General features: G+C 36.6%; 1 protein-coding gene across 4 annotated transcripts in view; it reads right to left on the bottom strand.

Annotated features, from left to right (window-relative positions):
• TRAPPC8 (trafficking protein particle complex subunit 8) overlaps positions 1-16745 on the bottom strand; it is a 51774-nt gene that overhangs the window by 11061 nt on the left and 23968 nt on the right. For all 4 annotated transcript variants that reach the window (XM_040062150.2, XM_040062160.2, XM_040062170.2 and 1 more), the window contains 14 exons: positions 15348-15572; positions 14195-14303; positions 13257-13451; positions 12933-13063; positions 11781-11855; positions 10983-11109; positions 9809-9966; positions 8576-9018; positions 6126-6273; positions 4805-4901; positions 4309-4377; positions 4152-4192; positions 2421-2606; positions 1814-1915 (listed from right to left, as the gene is read on the bottom strand). In XM_040062150.2, coding sequence (XP_039918084.1) covers positions 1814-1915; positions 2421-2606; positions 4152-4192; positions 4309-4377; positions 4805-4901; positions 6126-6273; positions 8576-9018; positions 9809-9966; positions 10983-11109; positions 11781-11855; positions 12933-13063; positions 13257-13451; positions 14195-14303; positions 15348-15572 — 2106 coding nt within the window. The remainder of the gene's footprint in view (positions 1-1813; positions 1916-2420; positions 2607-4151; positions 4193-4308; positions 4378-4804; positions 4902-6125; positions 6274-8575; positions 9019-9808; positions 9967-10982; positions 11110-11780; positions 11856-12932; positions 13064-13256; positions 13452-14194; positions 14304-15347; positions 15573-16745) is intronic.

Raw genomic sequence — 16745 nt, 5'->3', positions numbered from 1 at the left:
GGTTGTGATACTTCAATGCAAAAGCAAGATAATTCACAGACAACATGCAATTCTTAATAGATTAAGTATATTGTTTTCTCTATCTAGCCTAATTTAAATCTATTTTGGGGGTTCTTTTAATTCTGAAATGTGGACTGAATGAAGTAAACTGCTGAAAAGTCTCAAATAATTTAATTTGTTATACCTTACCTCCTACCTCAGAGCCGTTTATCTGGTCTCCTCACAGTATTATGTGCCAATTTTTAAAAAAATAGTACACATCAGGATATGCAGGATTATCAGGATTAACTCTTGGCAGTCTTGAGATCACAGGTTCTTAAAATTCAAGTTAACTCTGGGCTTTGGTTATCACAAGGACACAGAATTTAGATGTTTCTTTAAAAAAACCCCAACACCCAATTAGTCATAGCAGATTTCAACTGCATGACAATGCAGATACATTTTGCTTCCAACCAAGATATAGAATGATTCAAAGGAAGTGTGTTCCTCATGCTTAAGGAAGTGAATACAATAATCAATGTAGAATCTATATGAAGATAGTTGTAATAAAACCTGAAGAGAAACAGACTTTAGCCAGAAAATGGTAATATAGTAGCATATATTTCTCAAAAAAACCCCTGAGTACGTATAGATCCTCATTGTTGCTGGTGGCAGGATTAATTTCTTTAGTTTGAAATTGATTATGATACAGACAAATAAAATTCCAGTGAATAAGAAAATGCAAATTTCTACCCATACCTTATTCAGTCATTTGTTTATTTTAGAATGCAGATGTGATTAATTTCTATTTCCTCTTCCAATTCATTTTTGAGAACCAGAACTTAATGAGATCACAAGTTCACACTATTTTGTCTCCCAACCTTAGATGCCTGAAGTGTGATCTACTGTTCTACATACATACTAAGATAGGGAAAGTAATACTTGAGGGGGCAGTTGTCATTTGGTTAATACAGTACTTGTATTGCTCAACATAGCTAGACCCCAAGTGCGCAAATTCCCATTTATTTCATAGCACAAAGAACTAAATGGAAAAAAATATCTTAGCAACGTACAAATACTTAAAGGCTTATGAACCAAAGCCAAACGCATAGCTTCAGAGTAATTCACTACTTGTATTATAGCATGGTATTTATAGAAAGACGTTTGTCCTGTATTGTTTTCTAGACAAAATTAATACATAGTACTCTTGGCTGCAACTTTAAGAGCTCACAAAAAGCTATATAATATGTTTGTAATATTGGTAAAAGAATTAAGAATGGCACCAAAACAAGAAGGAATAACAATGTGCTGCTCAGGAGAAGACTAAACAAGCACAAGACTTACTTCCTCTTATTCTGCACATTAGTCTTCTTCTTCCACATAAACTCAATTTAGTATAGATGTTTTTATAGAACCTTATATGTAACTTTCATAGTTATCAATTCATGTTCCATATGACAGCCACAAGTTTCATCAACCAAAACAACTAAAAACTTCACCATTTTACTGTTAACTTTTTTATGAAATAATCGTTACCTTTCATACCATTAACAAGTTTCTAGTTCTACTTGAAACACCATAGAACAGTTTACTTCAACAACTGCTCATCAACATGCTTACCTGCATATTGCTTTTCTCATGTTTCAACTGGGCCTGGCTAGTTCAACACAGAAAACTAAGCAAACATGGATTTAGCCAGCCTGAATTACTTAGTAATAACATATAACTGATGTCAAGGTTCTACAAAAGCTTCCACTTATATACTAGAGAATTCATTAAGTCCACTTAGAGAAAAAAGTAATTCTAAAGGAAAACTTCACAGTGGATTGATTACCTGCTTCTGAGGAAATGAAAAGGCCTCCTTCCCAATTGTGTTAAGGGCAACATGATGCTGGCCCTCCAAAATAAGCTGCTTGCTGTCTTCCACAACATATGCCTACAGAACATAATACAAAGACATCTGCAGACCAGAAACTATCATAAGATTCATAACACAAAATTACTGACTGCTCCCTAACTTAGGCGGAACATGCTGTACTGATCAAAAACTGAGAGGCTAGCATGACATATTTATGCCAATTTCCACTGCTTCAAATGAGACTCTTTTTGTCAAAGCAGACTGGGTCACTCTTACAGCTCTGTAAGATCAAGCATTGAAAATCTTAGGGTAAGGTTTCATAATTTTCTCTTTTAAAAGAGAACTTACAAGAACTGGGTGCATCCAGAGTAGTAAAACCACTCAAGGAAACTTATTACAGTAACAGATACTAGGACTATCTTTGCTTCTTGCAAATTATAGTTCTTTTGATTGTTTTCAGAAAAAAAAAAAAAATTGACCCATAAATTTCATAGGCAGATGCCTGAAAGTTCAGAATGGTACATTATTTTCTAACTGTAATGTTTCATGCCCAAATTGCCACAAAGGCCACAACCATACATACCTTCCACAGTACCACAATGTTCAAATCAACTTCACTGCATCTTTGTATCAATCTGACTGTTTCATCAAATGATTGTTTCACTGCCCTTTGAGATGCATGAGTATGAGATTGCACATGTGTTCTTTTAAATTCAGAGGATAAGCTTTGGAAAAAGAAGTCTGCACAAGGACTGGCTGAACTTATTATCTACAAGAGAAAAAAAGGAAGAAAGTGTTCAGAACAGGATGTGAGCTGACTCAATTTGCTCTAACAGAGCTCATCACTGTAGCATTTCAGTTCCATTATCCCTGCCAGCCTCCCTTTGCAAAATTACAGAATGCCAGACACCTTGGTTTCCATGCTTGACCTGTTAGAGATCAGCCCTATCTAAAGGGCTGCTAAAGTTAATACAGGGAAAACAGAGCTATAACTTGCTAGTTTAGAACTACAAATACCAAACTTGGAAATTGGAGCTTTGATTATTATCACAAAGCAGCCTACTGTGATATATCGAGTCTATAAGAGAGAGTTGAAGCATCCAACTAAGTCACACAAACGTCATTTTTGCTTACTAATATTTTCCTCAGCTCAGCTAGAATTATTTATGTAAGCTAGGAACATACACTTTGCTAGCAACAGCGGAGATAACAGATTGCACAGCACATCCCCACAGATACATGGCACAAACAGAAGCACTGCGCTGTCATGTGTACCAAGCTCTTTCAACACCAAAACCCTGGTAAGGAAACTCGTTTTTAAGAACAACAGCAACGATACTGTGTCCTGTTGGAGTCAACAGGATAAGCAAGCAACTCTAGCTTAGCAATCTTGCCCCTTTCAAAAATGCCAGCTTTTCCAAAATATGCTGTTGCAGAGCTGCTAATTATTGCACTAGCAGAATGCTGATACCCAGGGAGAAAATTCATATCTAGAGCAACTGAACCCTCCTCATCTCCCCACTGTAATAAATTATTCTCAAGGAAAGCTAAAGTTCCTGTAGCTCAGATTCCAACTCTAAAAATACAGAGGGATCATCTACCTCAGATTTTTAGCCCTAACTTCAATTTACATGCCTATGAAATTAAAATGGCAGTGAATAAGTTTTCTTTGGCTTTAAAAGCTGAATACATACAGGAAAAATGTATGTTCAGCATAAAATAAGCATTCTGACATTCAACTGACTAAATCCACTATGTAGATTTCTAACCTAACACAAGTGGCCTACTTTCTTTAGGTTTTGGAAAAGCATTTGTAGTACCAAAATGATTTACTGAAAGGATTATTCAATATCTGGAAGTTTAAAAAAGATTAGAAGAGCATGTTAGTCTAGAATCCTAAACTTCTAGAAAAATCAGACTCCTTGAACCCACTGTAACTTCTTGTAGTAGTTTTGAGATTCTAGGACCAACATCCATTAGTTTTCCAGTTTTTCAAGTAAGCTGTAATTGGAATTTTTAGCCTTAGTCAAAGTATAATTAAGAGCAAGAATCTGATATCTGCAGGCCTCTACTAGAAAACTAGAGGCATGGGATTTACTTAAAGTAACTACTCTGAAGAGCTGAAAAGGAAGGAAAAGCATTAGCAAAAAACCCCAGCACTGTAATGTGATTTTAAAGTAGTTCAACTGTGGAGCTGGGATCCTAATATTCCTGACTATACACTAGCCTAGGTTACCTTACCACCTCTTTGTCATTTCACATGACAGGGACAACTTACCCAAGTCAAAATATGCAGTTGTACCCATCCACCTACCTGTTCATTTCCAAAGACAATATCTGCAAATGTGTAATTTTCTAAGGGATAAAAAGAGAAAGCACTGTTTTAGCATCATGAGAAGTCAAAACTTTACCATACAGTAGCCAAAGGAGTATTTTTTTCAAAAGGTTACCACATTCAGGAAAGAACCTACCTTCTGAGTTTTTGCATCTCACTGCTTTAAAACACAACTTTGCTCTCTCTCTGCTCGCCAGTTTAGTATCTGAAAGAAAAAGGTGGCATAATCAGAGTCCCTTAGACAAAAGTCACATATCTTGAACATTCACAAACAAGAAATACACTGATGACACTCAACAAGCACAGCTAATCAGGCACAGCAAAGGCACACAACACAACCATATTTCTTTTGAGGGAAGTTATCAGCCACCCCAGACATGGATTTCTCTACATCACAGAAATAATCCACCTGTAAATTAAGCTTGTTTTTAAAATTAAGTCTAAATAAGTTATCTGTAAATATACATTTCTTGAAATCTAACCAAAGGAGGGCTTTAGCATGTTTGAAATGGACAAAGTTTTTGGAAACTAAGTATTCTGGAAGCCAAATTCAGCTCCTTGTAAGATTCTTTTAAATGTTTTTATCAGCCAGAAGCTAGACTTGCCATCTTTTTGTTGATAAAGATACACACCTTTGTCTCCAGAGATGTTAACAGATTTTTGAAGCTTCCAGTGCTTGCTGTTGCTTGAAACTTGCACTATATGAAATTCCTTAACACCCGTCTCACTCTAAGGAACAGACAAAAGTTATGTCAAAGAAAACTCATCACAACTGTGATGTGCTACATTGCACAATAAGTGTTCACTGCAAGGTGGCACTGTTAGAATCTTAATTTAACTCATTATTCACAGCACTCATAACACACAGTACTTAGAGACAATGAGAGATTTAAAACCCACTATAAAGCAACAGTCCTAGATCACAGCAACTTCCAATTCCAGTAAACAAAGCCACACAAAGAAGAAACAAGGATCCCCCAGAAAAAGACCCACAAGCTAGTATTTCATACTAAGGAGAACTTGAACAAAAACTAGGCTTTTTAACTCCAATGCAGAACACTGTCCACAAGGCTACTTAATTTCTAGGATTACTTTAAGATCATTGCTATATCCTAGAAACTCAAGATCTATTTTGGGATTACATATATACACAATAAAATGTAGCTTTTGGAATTGGCTTCCTTTCTTGTAAATAGTGAGGTGGTAGTGGAAAAAAAGTCACATTGTTAACTTGGTAAGTCCTTTATAAAAACATTCCTCCCTCCTTAAAGGAGTGGACAATATTCAGTAAATGAAGAAAAAAAACCAGTGTACACACCTTTAAAAGAAAACAACAAATCAGCTCAGTGGTTCCATTACCAACTAAGCATCTATGAATTCTACAAACAGACAATTCAGTTACCTTGCTTTGTGATTGAAAAAATGGGAGCAGCTTCACCAAAAAAATGAGTAAATTTAAATTAGCATGGTTTGAAAAACTGAGTATATTCATCTGCTTTAGTAAGTCAACAGATCACAACAGGCATATCTGTATTTGGATTATATTAGCAAAAATGTCTTTATAGTTTGGTGACAAATGTAAACATAGAAACTTCCTTCAAACTGGAGCTTAAATTTTGACTTTGACATTACCACTAATTCTACCAGTGTTTTCACTGAAAAGCTGCAGGGGACACAAACAGTTCTGAATGAGACAACCTTGGAAGCTGCGATCAAGAACATTCATCAATTTGGAACAAATCTTCCTAAAAACACTATGAAATATAGTATAGGAGACTTCCAGAGAATTAGGATACAACTTCACATTAATACTCTTTCCAACAGTAATTGAATGATCAAATATGCAAGGTTTATTTTTTTTTGTTTGCAAAGTTACTGTAGAAAAACTTGAGTCTTGGTTCATATCTGCTGATCTTCAGGACAGTATTATTATTAAAACAAATAAGAACTTACAGTATTAATATTTTCTACATCCACAAAGAGCAACATGTTGTCCCCTCTGCCTTCTTCGTCCCCAAGTGCATTACTTCTGCAGACAGTAGCCCGAATGTGCAGAGACCGGCTGGTACAAATAACTGCAGTGTGCCTTAGTACTCTATGACTAGGAAAGGGAGGAAAGGGGAGGAGAGAAGAGAAAAGGAAAAAAAGCCAACATTTTGAACAATCAGGACTGCCCAGAACATGACATCAAGAAATTTACCTTTTATGTTTGTCAGTATTAAGGCCATTAGACAATTTGTTCATTCCAATCACCAAAGATACCCTATGAAACCTACTTTATTTTTAACCATCTTGGTGCATGGGTAGGTGCTCTTTAAACAAGCAGTCTCAGACAGTATGAAATGCTGAAGAAAAATGTTCAGGTGTTACTATGAGGAAAAATACTTCAGAAATGTTTCAGATGTAAGACAACTGGTAGAGTGAAAGCACACAGGTATTGGCACACAGATATCATTAAGCCATCTAATGTCATCAAATGCTCTGGGAAAGTGTTCTTCTGAGAAAATAAGCCAGAGAAAGACCATTACTTAGCCACATCTCTTGCCATAAATATTTACTAAAAAGCACTTAGAATACCATTACATTCAATAAATTCTCCTGAAAAGAGAATATCAAGAACCCTCAAACCACTTCTATCCTGCCTTTTTACCAGACATGCTCAACCTCCAGGACAGCAGCTCCCTTGTGAAAGTTATCTTCCTGCTTTTCTAAATTCCATTCTTAGACACCATCAAAACACATGAGTACTTCCTATGTAGAAGCTTTTTAGTTACCATAACTTCCACTTGAAAACATTTTAGAAGCACATGAAAGTTTGATACGCATTACCTACTAAATATGCTGAAACGTCATGTGACACTTGGTTTTTGCAGGGAAAAAATCAGTGGCTTCCTAAACTCTACTTCACAATGTAACAATTACAGAAGAAACTTTTAAGTTTTGCAGTTAATATTCAGATATACAGATACCTGTATACCTTTCAAGCGGCACAAATTACATCATTTTTTGAACACTCAAAAGCTATGCTCAGTCTACAAAGTGTACTGTTAAACCAGAGCAGCTCCCTTAATTCCCCTCAAAACTTCAGCACAGTACGGAACAAGTACATTACTAAAAAATGACGCTCTTCCATCTCTCAAACACCTCTGTTTCTGAGTACTATGAGTTTTAGAGGGACCAATTCCCTATTCCTACAGACTAGCTTAGAGCCAAATGAAATGCTAACTTTGGTATTTCAGAAGCTACTGAAAAATCTAAACCACAGTGCATTTCATGACTTCAGTTTTGAGAATATGCTACTGATCCACTCTCTCAACCATCTTCAGCTTACTCTGCTTTGATTTACACTACAAACTAGTCTCACAGCACATGAACTTTGTTTCTCTCTCAGAAATTAGCCTAGAAAACAAGCTTCAACCACAAGAAGATATTCAGTCCATCTTACCAGAGCTTATCTGAAGTAACCCTGGTACAGATACAAAGTGGGCAGTTTTAGGCTGGGATAGTTAATTTTCTTCACAGTAGCTGGTAAGTGGCCATGTTTTGGATTTGTGCTAGAAATAGCGTTGACACAGGACGGTTTTTGTTATTGCTGAGCAGGGCTTGCACAGGATCAAGGCCTTTTCTGCTCCTCACCCCACCCCACCAGCAAACAGGCTGGGGTTGCACAAAAGGGTGGGAGGGGACACACTGACCCCCAGCTGACCAACAGGATATTCTGTACCATGTGGCGCCACAGTCAGCAATAAAACTAGGGAGAAGAAGAAAGCAGGGCCTGATGATGTCTTCTAAAGTCATCATTACACATGGAGCCCCCCTTTTCTGCCTGCCCACAGGAAGCGGTGAATTAATTTCTTGGGGTTGTTTTAGCTTTCCGTGTCAAACTTGACTGTGAACCAAAAAGGAACTATACAATAGCATGCAAGTCAAACTTGGTATTTAACCCCTCCAAAGAGAAGATATTTCATCACAATATAATTACTAACCAAATTTTAACTAAGAACAAAATCCTTCATCCAAGGTAGACAAGAATTTGTTTTATAAAATGTAGAAACAAATTAGGTTATGATTTTTGCACCCTATGCCTCAGAAAGATGTGGTTCCAGAGGAACTAAACACAAATAAAGTTTGTTTTAACAGAATTCTATTAAACTTCCTTCTATTAAGTTATTTTAATAATTTAGTATTTACTACTTTAATAAAAGCAGTGTAGGCTATACAATTTCCTATGGAAATTTGATCATATAGTAGAAAAAATATTGCTTAGAATAGCAGATAACAGGCCAGTTTCACATCATCACAGCAACTGAGAGAAATTCAGTAATATTTACTTTTACCATTACAATCACAGAATCTAATCTGTCTAATAAGTATGACAGAAAAAGTAGATTAAAAAAACTTACCACATTTTTGAGTGCTTTCTAATACTTTCATAGTAAAACAAGAAGTTAATTTCATGAACGCCTTCTTCATCTGGTCCCCGTAACCACATTGGCAGCTGCACTGAAGCCCCAGGAAGAAGAACAGCATCAGGAAGTGGAACCTGTATTACTTCAGGTGAACCTCCCGTGCCAACCCCAAAGTCTGCAGAAGAAGCTGAAGACAGCAGTGCTGTTCGCACAGAGGTAGGATCTGTCACAACAGTCTTGTAAGCACTACAGTTCTCAGAGGCTGAAGGACTTAGTGGCGTTAGAACAGCAGTATTTCCACCAAATGTGAAAAATTCTGGATGCTTAGACACAACCTTCAGTGCAGTAAGAGGACACTTGCTTACATTCACAAATTCTACATATGCTTTTCTGATTTCTCCACAGAGAAGCCCCGTAGGAAAATTTATAAAGAACACCTGTATGGGAGAGAAAATGAGAAAATAAAAACCTGAACACTGAGCCAAGTTGGGAATGCCATGAAAACCATTAACACAAACTATACTGCTGCCTAGAGCTTCCTGAGGGGAAGTGAAGAAGGAGGTGCAGATCTCTTCACCCTGAAATCCAGAGTTCAGACATGTGGGAATGGCTCAAAGCTGCACCAAGGGAGGTTTAGACTGGACATTAAGTTGCATTTCTGTATGGAGAGGGTAGTCAAACAGTGGAATAGGCTTCCTAGAGATGCAGTCAATGCCCCAAGCCTGTCACTGTTCAAGAGGCACTTGGATAAAGCCATTAACAGACTAACTTGGTCAGGCAGCTGGATGGGATGATCACTGTAGCCTCTTCTAGCTGATCCATCCCACTCTATAGGACCCTGTCATTAACCATTACCTAGAACCATTTTAATAGCCCTAGAAAGGAAAAGCACCGTATTTGAATTAATCAGCTGGAATAACTTTTCTAGATGAATGGCAAGCAAACAGAAAAAGCTCCTTTGCCTGTTCCCCACTCACCCTAAAATCTTGCTACCAAACCTGTTACCAACTAAAATTCTAAAGGGAATATAGCAATTTCATGAGAATACTAATTTTGAGGCTTCAAGTTTCAATTGAAAAAACCCACACAAGTTTGTCACTGACAGATCAAAAATTACCTGGAAAGATTTAGGCATTAACAAAATCCAAGCTGCCCTTGTTAGAATTACATCTATAAACTGCATTCAGCTATTTTTTCAAAACTGCCAATAAGGAAGTAGCTGCATACCTCTAACAAAGGCATTTCTTCTGTAATAATGGGATCTAAACGTCGATCGGGTCCATATTTAATTGATGTTTTTTCCTCTTTTGTGTTATTAAGTCGAGGTCCTTGGATTTCTAAATCTTGTCGCCCTCGTACAGATAACCCATTGGAAACAAACTTTCCTGAAAAAAATTTTAAAACTTTTCTTTAGTTCGGGTTTTTTTAAGTAATTCCTTACGTTGTCTCTAGGAAATGATCCAAAGCTCCCAATCCAATCTCAAAAGTTGTTTTAGTTTTTATTATTGGGCACAAGTGGCGCTCATTGATTAAGCAGCATCACCAACAAAGAACTATTCCAAAGCTTACAGTCACGTAACATATGGCTAGTTCAAGTTCCAACAGCCAGTTATCCATTGCTGTGGACTTTGCCCTTCAACAGTTTAACTACAACTGGAAGGGAAGCAGCAGACATAGTGAATGAAGCTGATGCATTTATTTCCCTTCCCAATTTCTGCCAGGTCGGAAAAGTCACTTAGAGGATTACTTCCTTTAAAGACAGCCACCACTCCCCAAATGCTTTTTATTCAAAAGATTTTAAGCCTCTTGACACTTTCACACATTTTAATCTCCATTTCATCTAACAACTAAATTCTCCATGTGAGAGACAATTTCAGATGAATGACTCAACAAAACAGACCAAGTAGCATGCAATTAATTGTCCATTATATATTAATGTAAAGGAAAGAGAATTCAAGATGCTAAAAAGAACTGTATCAGGCAAATTTAAATTTAGGAATCTATAAAAAGGACCTTAGTGCACCATTTGGACAAAAACTGAAAGTTAACTTTTATTCTGCGTCTTTTTGCGTTAACAGCAGGAGAGTCAATGGAAGTTATGGATTCAACATGGCATAGATGGAATATTTACATTTTGACTTTTAGCAGTTTCAAAAATTCAATAGATTTAAAAGGAGCAATAACGGATGGATCTGGCATCCTTCCTTTTGGGATACCTACAAGAGCCAATTTGTTCTTTTCCTATTTCAGTTGTTTCTCTTAGTTCTACATCCCTACCTGATGGAAGGCCTTGTATCATAGTAGTCAAACACTAAGCATTATAATATAATTTAGTTCTACTCTCCAGAAGCCATCTCTCCTTCTTCCAGAAACACACAATTTAAGGTAATAATACACTTACCTGTCTGTAATCCAATAGAAGGATCTATCCCATCTAATGACACAGCACCTTGAACACTGCCAAGATTATAAACGACTCCCAGAATATGTAGCTCCCCTGTTTGATGGGGAAAGAGCTTTAGTCTTGCCTGTGGAGATATGTTAAATTTTTGTTGTTGTTGCTACTAGAAAGAAGTATTATTACAGTTAAATGTCCAATTGCTAAACATACTCACAGACACATTTACTTTATAGCTGTGTCAGATATAACTGCAACAGTAAATACAGATCATTTACTAGATTCAAAATTTCGTACACATAGAATTCACCAAACCAGTTCACAGCTGAGAAATGCTCATTACATTAAGAAAAAATCCTAAACTTTAACTTTTACTGTGATTAACAGGGGCAGAATCACAGAATGATTGAAGCTGGAATGGACTTCTGGAGGTCATTGTGCCCAGCTTGCCTGCTCAGTTGCCCAGGACCTCAGCCAAAGAGCTCTTAACATCTCCAAAGATGGACACTCCACAATCTCTCTGGGCAGCCTGTACCAAGTGCTCAAGCACCATCACATTTACAAAATAAGTAAGCATTATAAATGAAGTTATAAATGTTTCCTGATGTTCAGGAGGAGCCTCTTGTGCCCACTGTCTCTGGTCCTGTCACATTCGTACAAAGTGGTAAGATATATGAGGTACTGGAATTTCTGATTCAGTCATGTGTTCTGCCAGTTTAGCATTAAGTTCAGATCACAACAAGTCTGAAATGAACACTAAAGTTCAAAAAGACTATTTTTAAAACAAAGTACAGGACTTACCACTTTTGTCTCCTCACTGTTAATTAAAAATTCTGCTATTGCTTCAGTTCCTACCATACTTTCATCACATGTACCCTGGAAAGAAGAAACAGCTGTTTAGATTCTATTACTCCTAGGCAGAAAGTGTCATAAATAATATTTCCAATCCCCTTCCTAAAGTGTTCTAAGAAAAAAATCATACAAATTTCCAAACAATTAGGAAAAACAACCGCTGCATGCTCAGCTTCTCAGCATTTATGAAGTAAAAAAGCAGCTTGAGAGCTCAGTAAACATTTATTTAAGAGAAACTTAAGATCTAGCATTATAAATTAGAACCATTCCCAGTCTGTTTCACTGATATTCACAGAAATATTTACCACACCATTAAAGTAGCAGTTCAGATCAGAACAGTAGGAAAAGTGTATGGTAAGCCTTGAGACTTAAACTATGTAGAACCATGTTTACAACTCTGCTAAACACTTACACCACCTTTAGAGATCATGTGCTCAAAATGTTTTTGCCAGGAAAACAATTTATTTAGGAATTTACTGTACTATTCAGTATGAGAACAAATTAAAGCCTTTAAAACCTAGATGTGACAACAGTCCATCAGAGCTTTTGGCAGCAGTAGTGGAAGTATTAAGTTAAATGGTAGTACAATAGGTCATCTAAAGTATTCAAAACATTAACTTTCAATACAACAAATTTTCATTTCTCTTCTAATCAAGATACCATGATGTTCCTATGTTATATGAGCAATTTTTCAGATCACACATTTCACTATGTACAATAGCTCCAATAAGAAAAGGGTATTTGGTTGTCTACCTACTGACACTCATATTTGCAGGTCAGGGCTAGTGTGACTCAAAACAGATGTAGTACACATACAATGAAATCTTGGAAACATTTTGTTTTGCATTCAGTTTTACAATACACACTACAATTTGTTTGTTGACTTGGCTGCCTTGTGCCCTATAGATCTAAGAAAATTTAGCTAATATAAAAATAGTAGCAGTAGCTACTTTTTTTCTTGCCTTTCTTCTTAGTTTACACTTACACCTTTCTGCTTAATGTTTATGCTTCAATGTTTTCATACTAACAGAATTTTGAATACTAAACATATACTCCATACATGAAGCTGTTTGGGTTGGAAAAGGATGAAGCTTCCCTTACCTGCTCTTTTGTTTCTCCATCATGCTTTGCACTGAAGTCTTTAGGTTGAAACTTCCACAGCAATGAAAGGTCAGTCAAAAGAAGTGGAACTTTCAGAGGGTTTCGGAAGGACACTTCTACCGTTATTGGTTCTATTAAAAAAGTGTAAGAAAATAATGACAATAGCCTTTCCCCATCACAATCTGAAGACTCATCTATCTCAGAGTATTCACATACAAACAACCTGCACAAGAATGTCAGCTCAAATCTATAATAAGACTGGAAACATTAATACAAATTTACCTAACTCAGTTTATTTCTGAAGTGTAAAAATCTTGACTTTACCTTCTATCACAGCAAGAGGAAACTTGGAGTTATCTGAGTAGCGATTTAAACAGAACTGCGTTGGTTGAAAGTTTGAAGGTATTGTTCCTTTATTTATCACAGACACAACCTGCTCCTCGAGCTCCTTCCACTGTTGTGATGATTCTGAGTCATATTCCTGATCCAGGCTAACGTGCGTAGCTGCCTGCTTTTCGCCTGGGGAGAGAGAGGCGCTCTTACAAGGTGAGAACAGCAATGTACAACAACTGCATCAGAGGGTTGCATTGGCACTTTGGTAACTATCCTTAAATATTTTAAGCTCTAGGTCACTATCATTCTTATGCTACAATTGATTTAAAAAAGTGACTTGCAGAACATTTTGAAATAAACCCATGGAAGACAATACTGAGAACAGTATGAATATAGTTCAATTTGGATACCATGACATTCCAAGATTTTGGCATGCTACATGGTATACTCAGGCTACACACAATTTTTACTTTATTGAAGATTACAACCCCACAGTATAGCCCTGCTTTATGTAAGAATTTCCACTCAGCTTTCTTTACATTCAGGAATCAGAGTGTTTCAAATATTTCATCCTAGAGGAAGTTAACTGTAAAGCTAATCTGTTGATTGCCACTAGCGTCCAGATTTTGCTACAGCAATAATAACCCCTTTCATGTAGTTCATTACAGACGTACACTGAAGCTTTCCAGGTGTGAAAAACATTGATAGTCAGCACAACCACATACACAGATTTCATATTTACACAGGAAGTCTGAAAACATCCAGCAAGCAGATATTAAGCTCAAGTTTTTATTTTGAAATATTTTTAAGTTACTCAGTCACTTTAGTTTTACATAATGACAGATTTCTTTTAAATGGTACCAACTCTTGTATGTATTTTGGTTCCTTAAAAAAAGGGACTTGAAACTGTTTACTTAAAATTTTCTAACCTTCTGCTGGTCGTCGATCATGGCCAAAGAAAACACGAGTTGCTGAGCTGTTAATATATGGTAAAGGAAGTTGTGGTAAGGGACCATCAGGTGACAGCTGAGTTGCATTCTGGAGCAAAGGAGCAAGAAAACAGTGCGTCAAATACATTACCAATGGTTGAATGATAAGGAAGCCAAGTTAAAAACACCTAATATAGCCAAGTTAAAAACACCTAATATTTGAACAGGGAGTACCTTTAAGATGGAATAAATAATTTCAATTAACTGTTTGACTTTTTTTTTTCCTTTAATAGGAGTATAGTTTGTGAAATCTTTATGGGAAAAGGAGAATAATTATTTTAACCCTGAAGTCTAATCACTACTGTGGCTGCATTGCTGCTACAAGCTTTATTTGATGCAAAGCTTGACTCACTAACTCAGAATTTGATGAAATACATTCACTATCCCACCACCATTAAACAAGACTGACCAAGCTGAACTGTGGACTCAAACACCAGCCTTTGAGTAAGGTCTGCCATAACTCAAACACCACAGAAATTCTGTCCACAAGCTCTAAAAGACAGTATCTACATGGCTGCACATTGTGTGGCAATATCAGCACTAAACACCCCATAATGTATATATGGTACACTGCAATCCTGAAATCACCCATGAACTTAAACACAACTCAGTGAGTCACTTGATCCATCAAATTGTATTCTTGTAAAGAATGAAATTCACTATATGGATGATGACAGAGCTACCTAGTCTTTATTAAACATGTCTTATCAAAAACCCCCCAAATCATTATAAATTGATCAAAAGAGAACAGATCCATTTCCTCTAAAAAACATGACTTATCACAACTACAATTCAGCCATGACCCTCAAAAAGAAGACTTTATTGTAATAAAAACACATACATTACTGTGATAACCCATACTTATACCCATCTACACACATGAGATGCAGCATATGAAGGGGTTTTTTTTTGAAGTCTGAAGTAAAAAAAATCGAACACATTAACCTGATTAAAAAAAAAAAAAAAAACCCAACAAAAAACACAACCCTGGAACAAAGCAGGTAAAACAGAAAATCATTTAATGATTTAATAGAAAACTGGTGGTAATAAAATTACTTATTAGTCAAGAAACAGAGACAAGGAAGTCATTTACCTTATAGACATAAAGATACTCTCTTAAAAAAGCTCCTTGCTGAGCTGGAGGTTGTTTACTGTCATTGATCAAAATATGCCTGAAGGCAGACACAGCATTGTCCAGCTGTCGAAGTGTAAAGGACTGACGACCGATGGTGAAGTTAATGTGGTCTTCTGCAAGAGACCAGCCTTTCCCTTTGTAAACCTGCATGGCTTGACAGTAGCAACGTAAGGCATGTTTCTTCTGCAAGAAAAAAGGAAATTTCTCAAATAATCCCATTATCCACAGACTGTAATCATAACATTATAAAGTCTGACAGTAAGTCAGGAAAGCAGTTTATACTAGATCCCCACCACTATGAGAAGTGCAATGTTTCAGAACTGTGCCTCATAGAATCTGGTCAATACTAATCTAAGAACAGAAGTGTTTGTTCCTACAGTACAGAGCCTGGTTTCCAGATTAAGTTCAAGTTTCCAAAGACTATAGTAACAGGCAGTAAGTTAAAAAAGCAAATAAGAAAATACTACTTTTAGAACAGTATTGGAAGTTCCTTTAGGACTGACTGCTAAAGTCTACAGAGCTCTACTGCCAACCCTCAGGACATAAACTGCATTTAACACATTTCATTCCACTCAAACTGAACTTTCAGTGTGCTACTTTCAGCTACTGTTGTTCAGTATACATACCTTGGACAAAAATCCATGCCAAGAAAATCAACAAAACACAGCCCTACAGTACATACAATAAAAATTAGCAATCATCCTATCAGCCACTGGGAGACAGATGGCCTGATCCCAGTCAGCTCCACAGTTCCTTTCTTGTACATTACATCAGGACCCAGGCATTGAATCTCAAGTCTAGGTACTGAACAGCTCTTCACTATACAGCTAAGTCTCAGCTTCTAAAAAATGGCAACAGCATTCCCTTACTTATGGCACTGATGGGGAAAAAATCTAATATATGTTCATATTGGTATGGTGCCAACAGCAGAGTACAGGCAGAAAATCCTTAATGTTATAGCATGTACTAGTGACACTTTAAAATATGGTATTATGGTCTGCAGCTAAACAGCCTGGCTGATTTCTCTTCAGTAGCAATTTATATTTTGATACCTCTAAGGATATGGAAAAAATAGCTACATTTCCTGTAACACTGAAAAGGTATTTCTTGGAAACCAGAATCCCTACAATTATTAGACACAAACAACAAAGAGAGCTGTTACACAAAGTCAAAACTTTACAAAATGTATTCAGTTTCCCAGATGAAGAAACAAGATACAAAAGAATGAATACATGAAAAACCGATCAACAGCTTCCTTTCTGTACTGTTCTGTCATAACAACAGACAAAAGAATGAAGAAAACCAAGGAGAGGGAGAAGTACTCCTATTCCTCACATCGTAGAAGCCAACTATTCA

Source organism: Hirundo rustica, chromosome 1 (assembly GCF_015227805.2).
Source record: "Hirundo rustica isolate bHirRus1 chromosome 1, bHirRus1.pri.v3, whole genome shotgun sequence".
NCBI lineage: Eukaryota > Metazoa > Chordata > Aves > Passeriformes > Hirundinidae > Hirundo > Hirundo rustica.
This window is presented reverse-complemented; position numbering and strand designations above follow the sequence as displayed.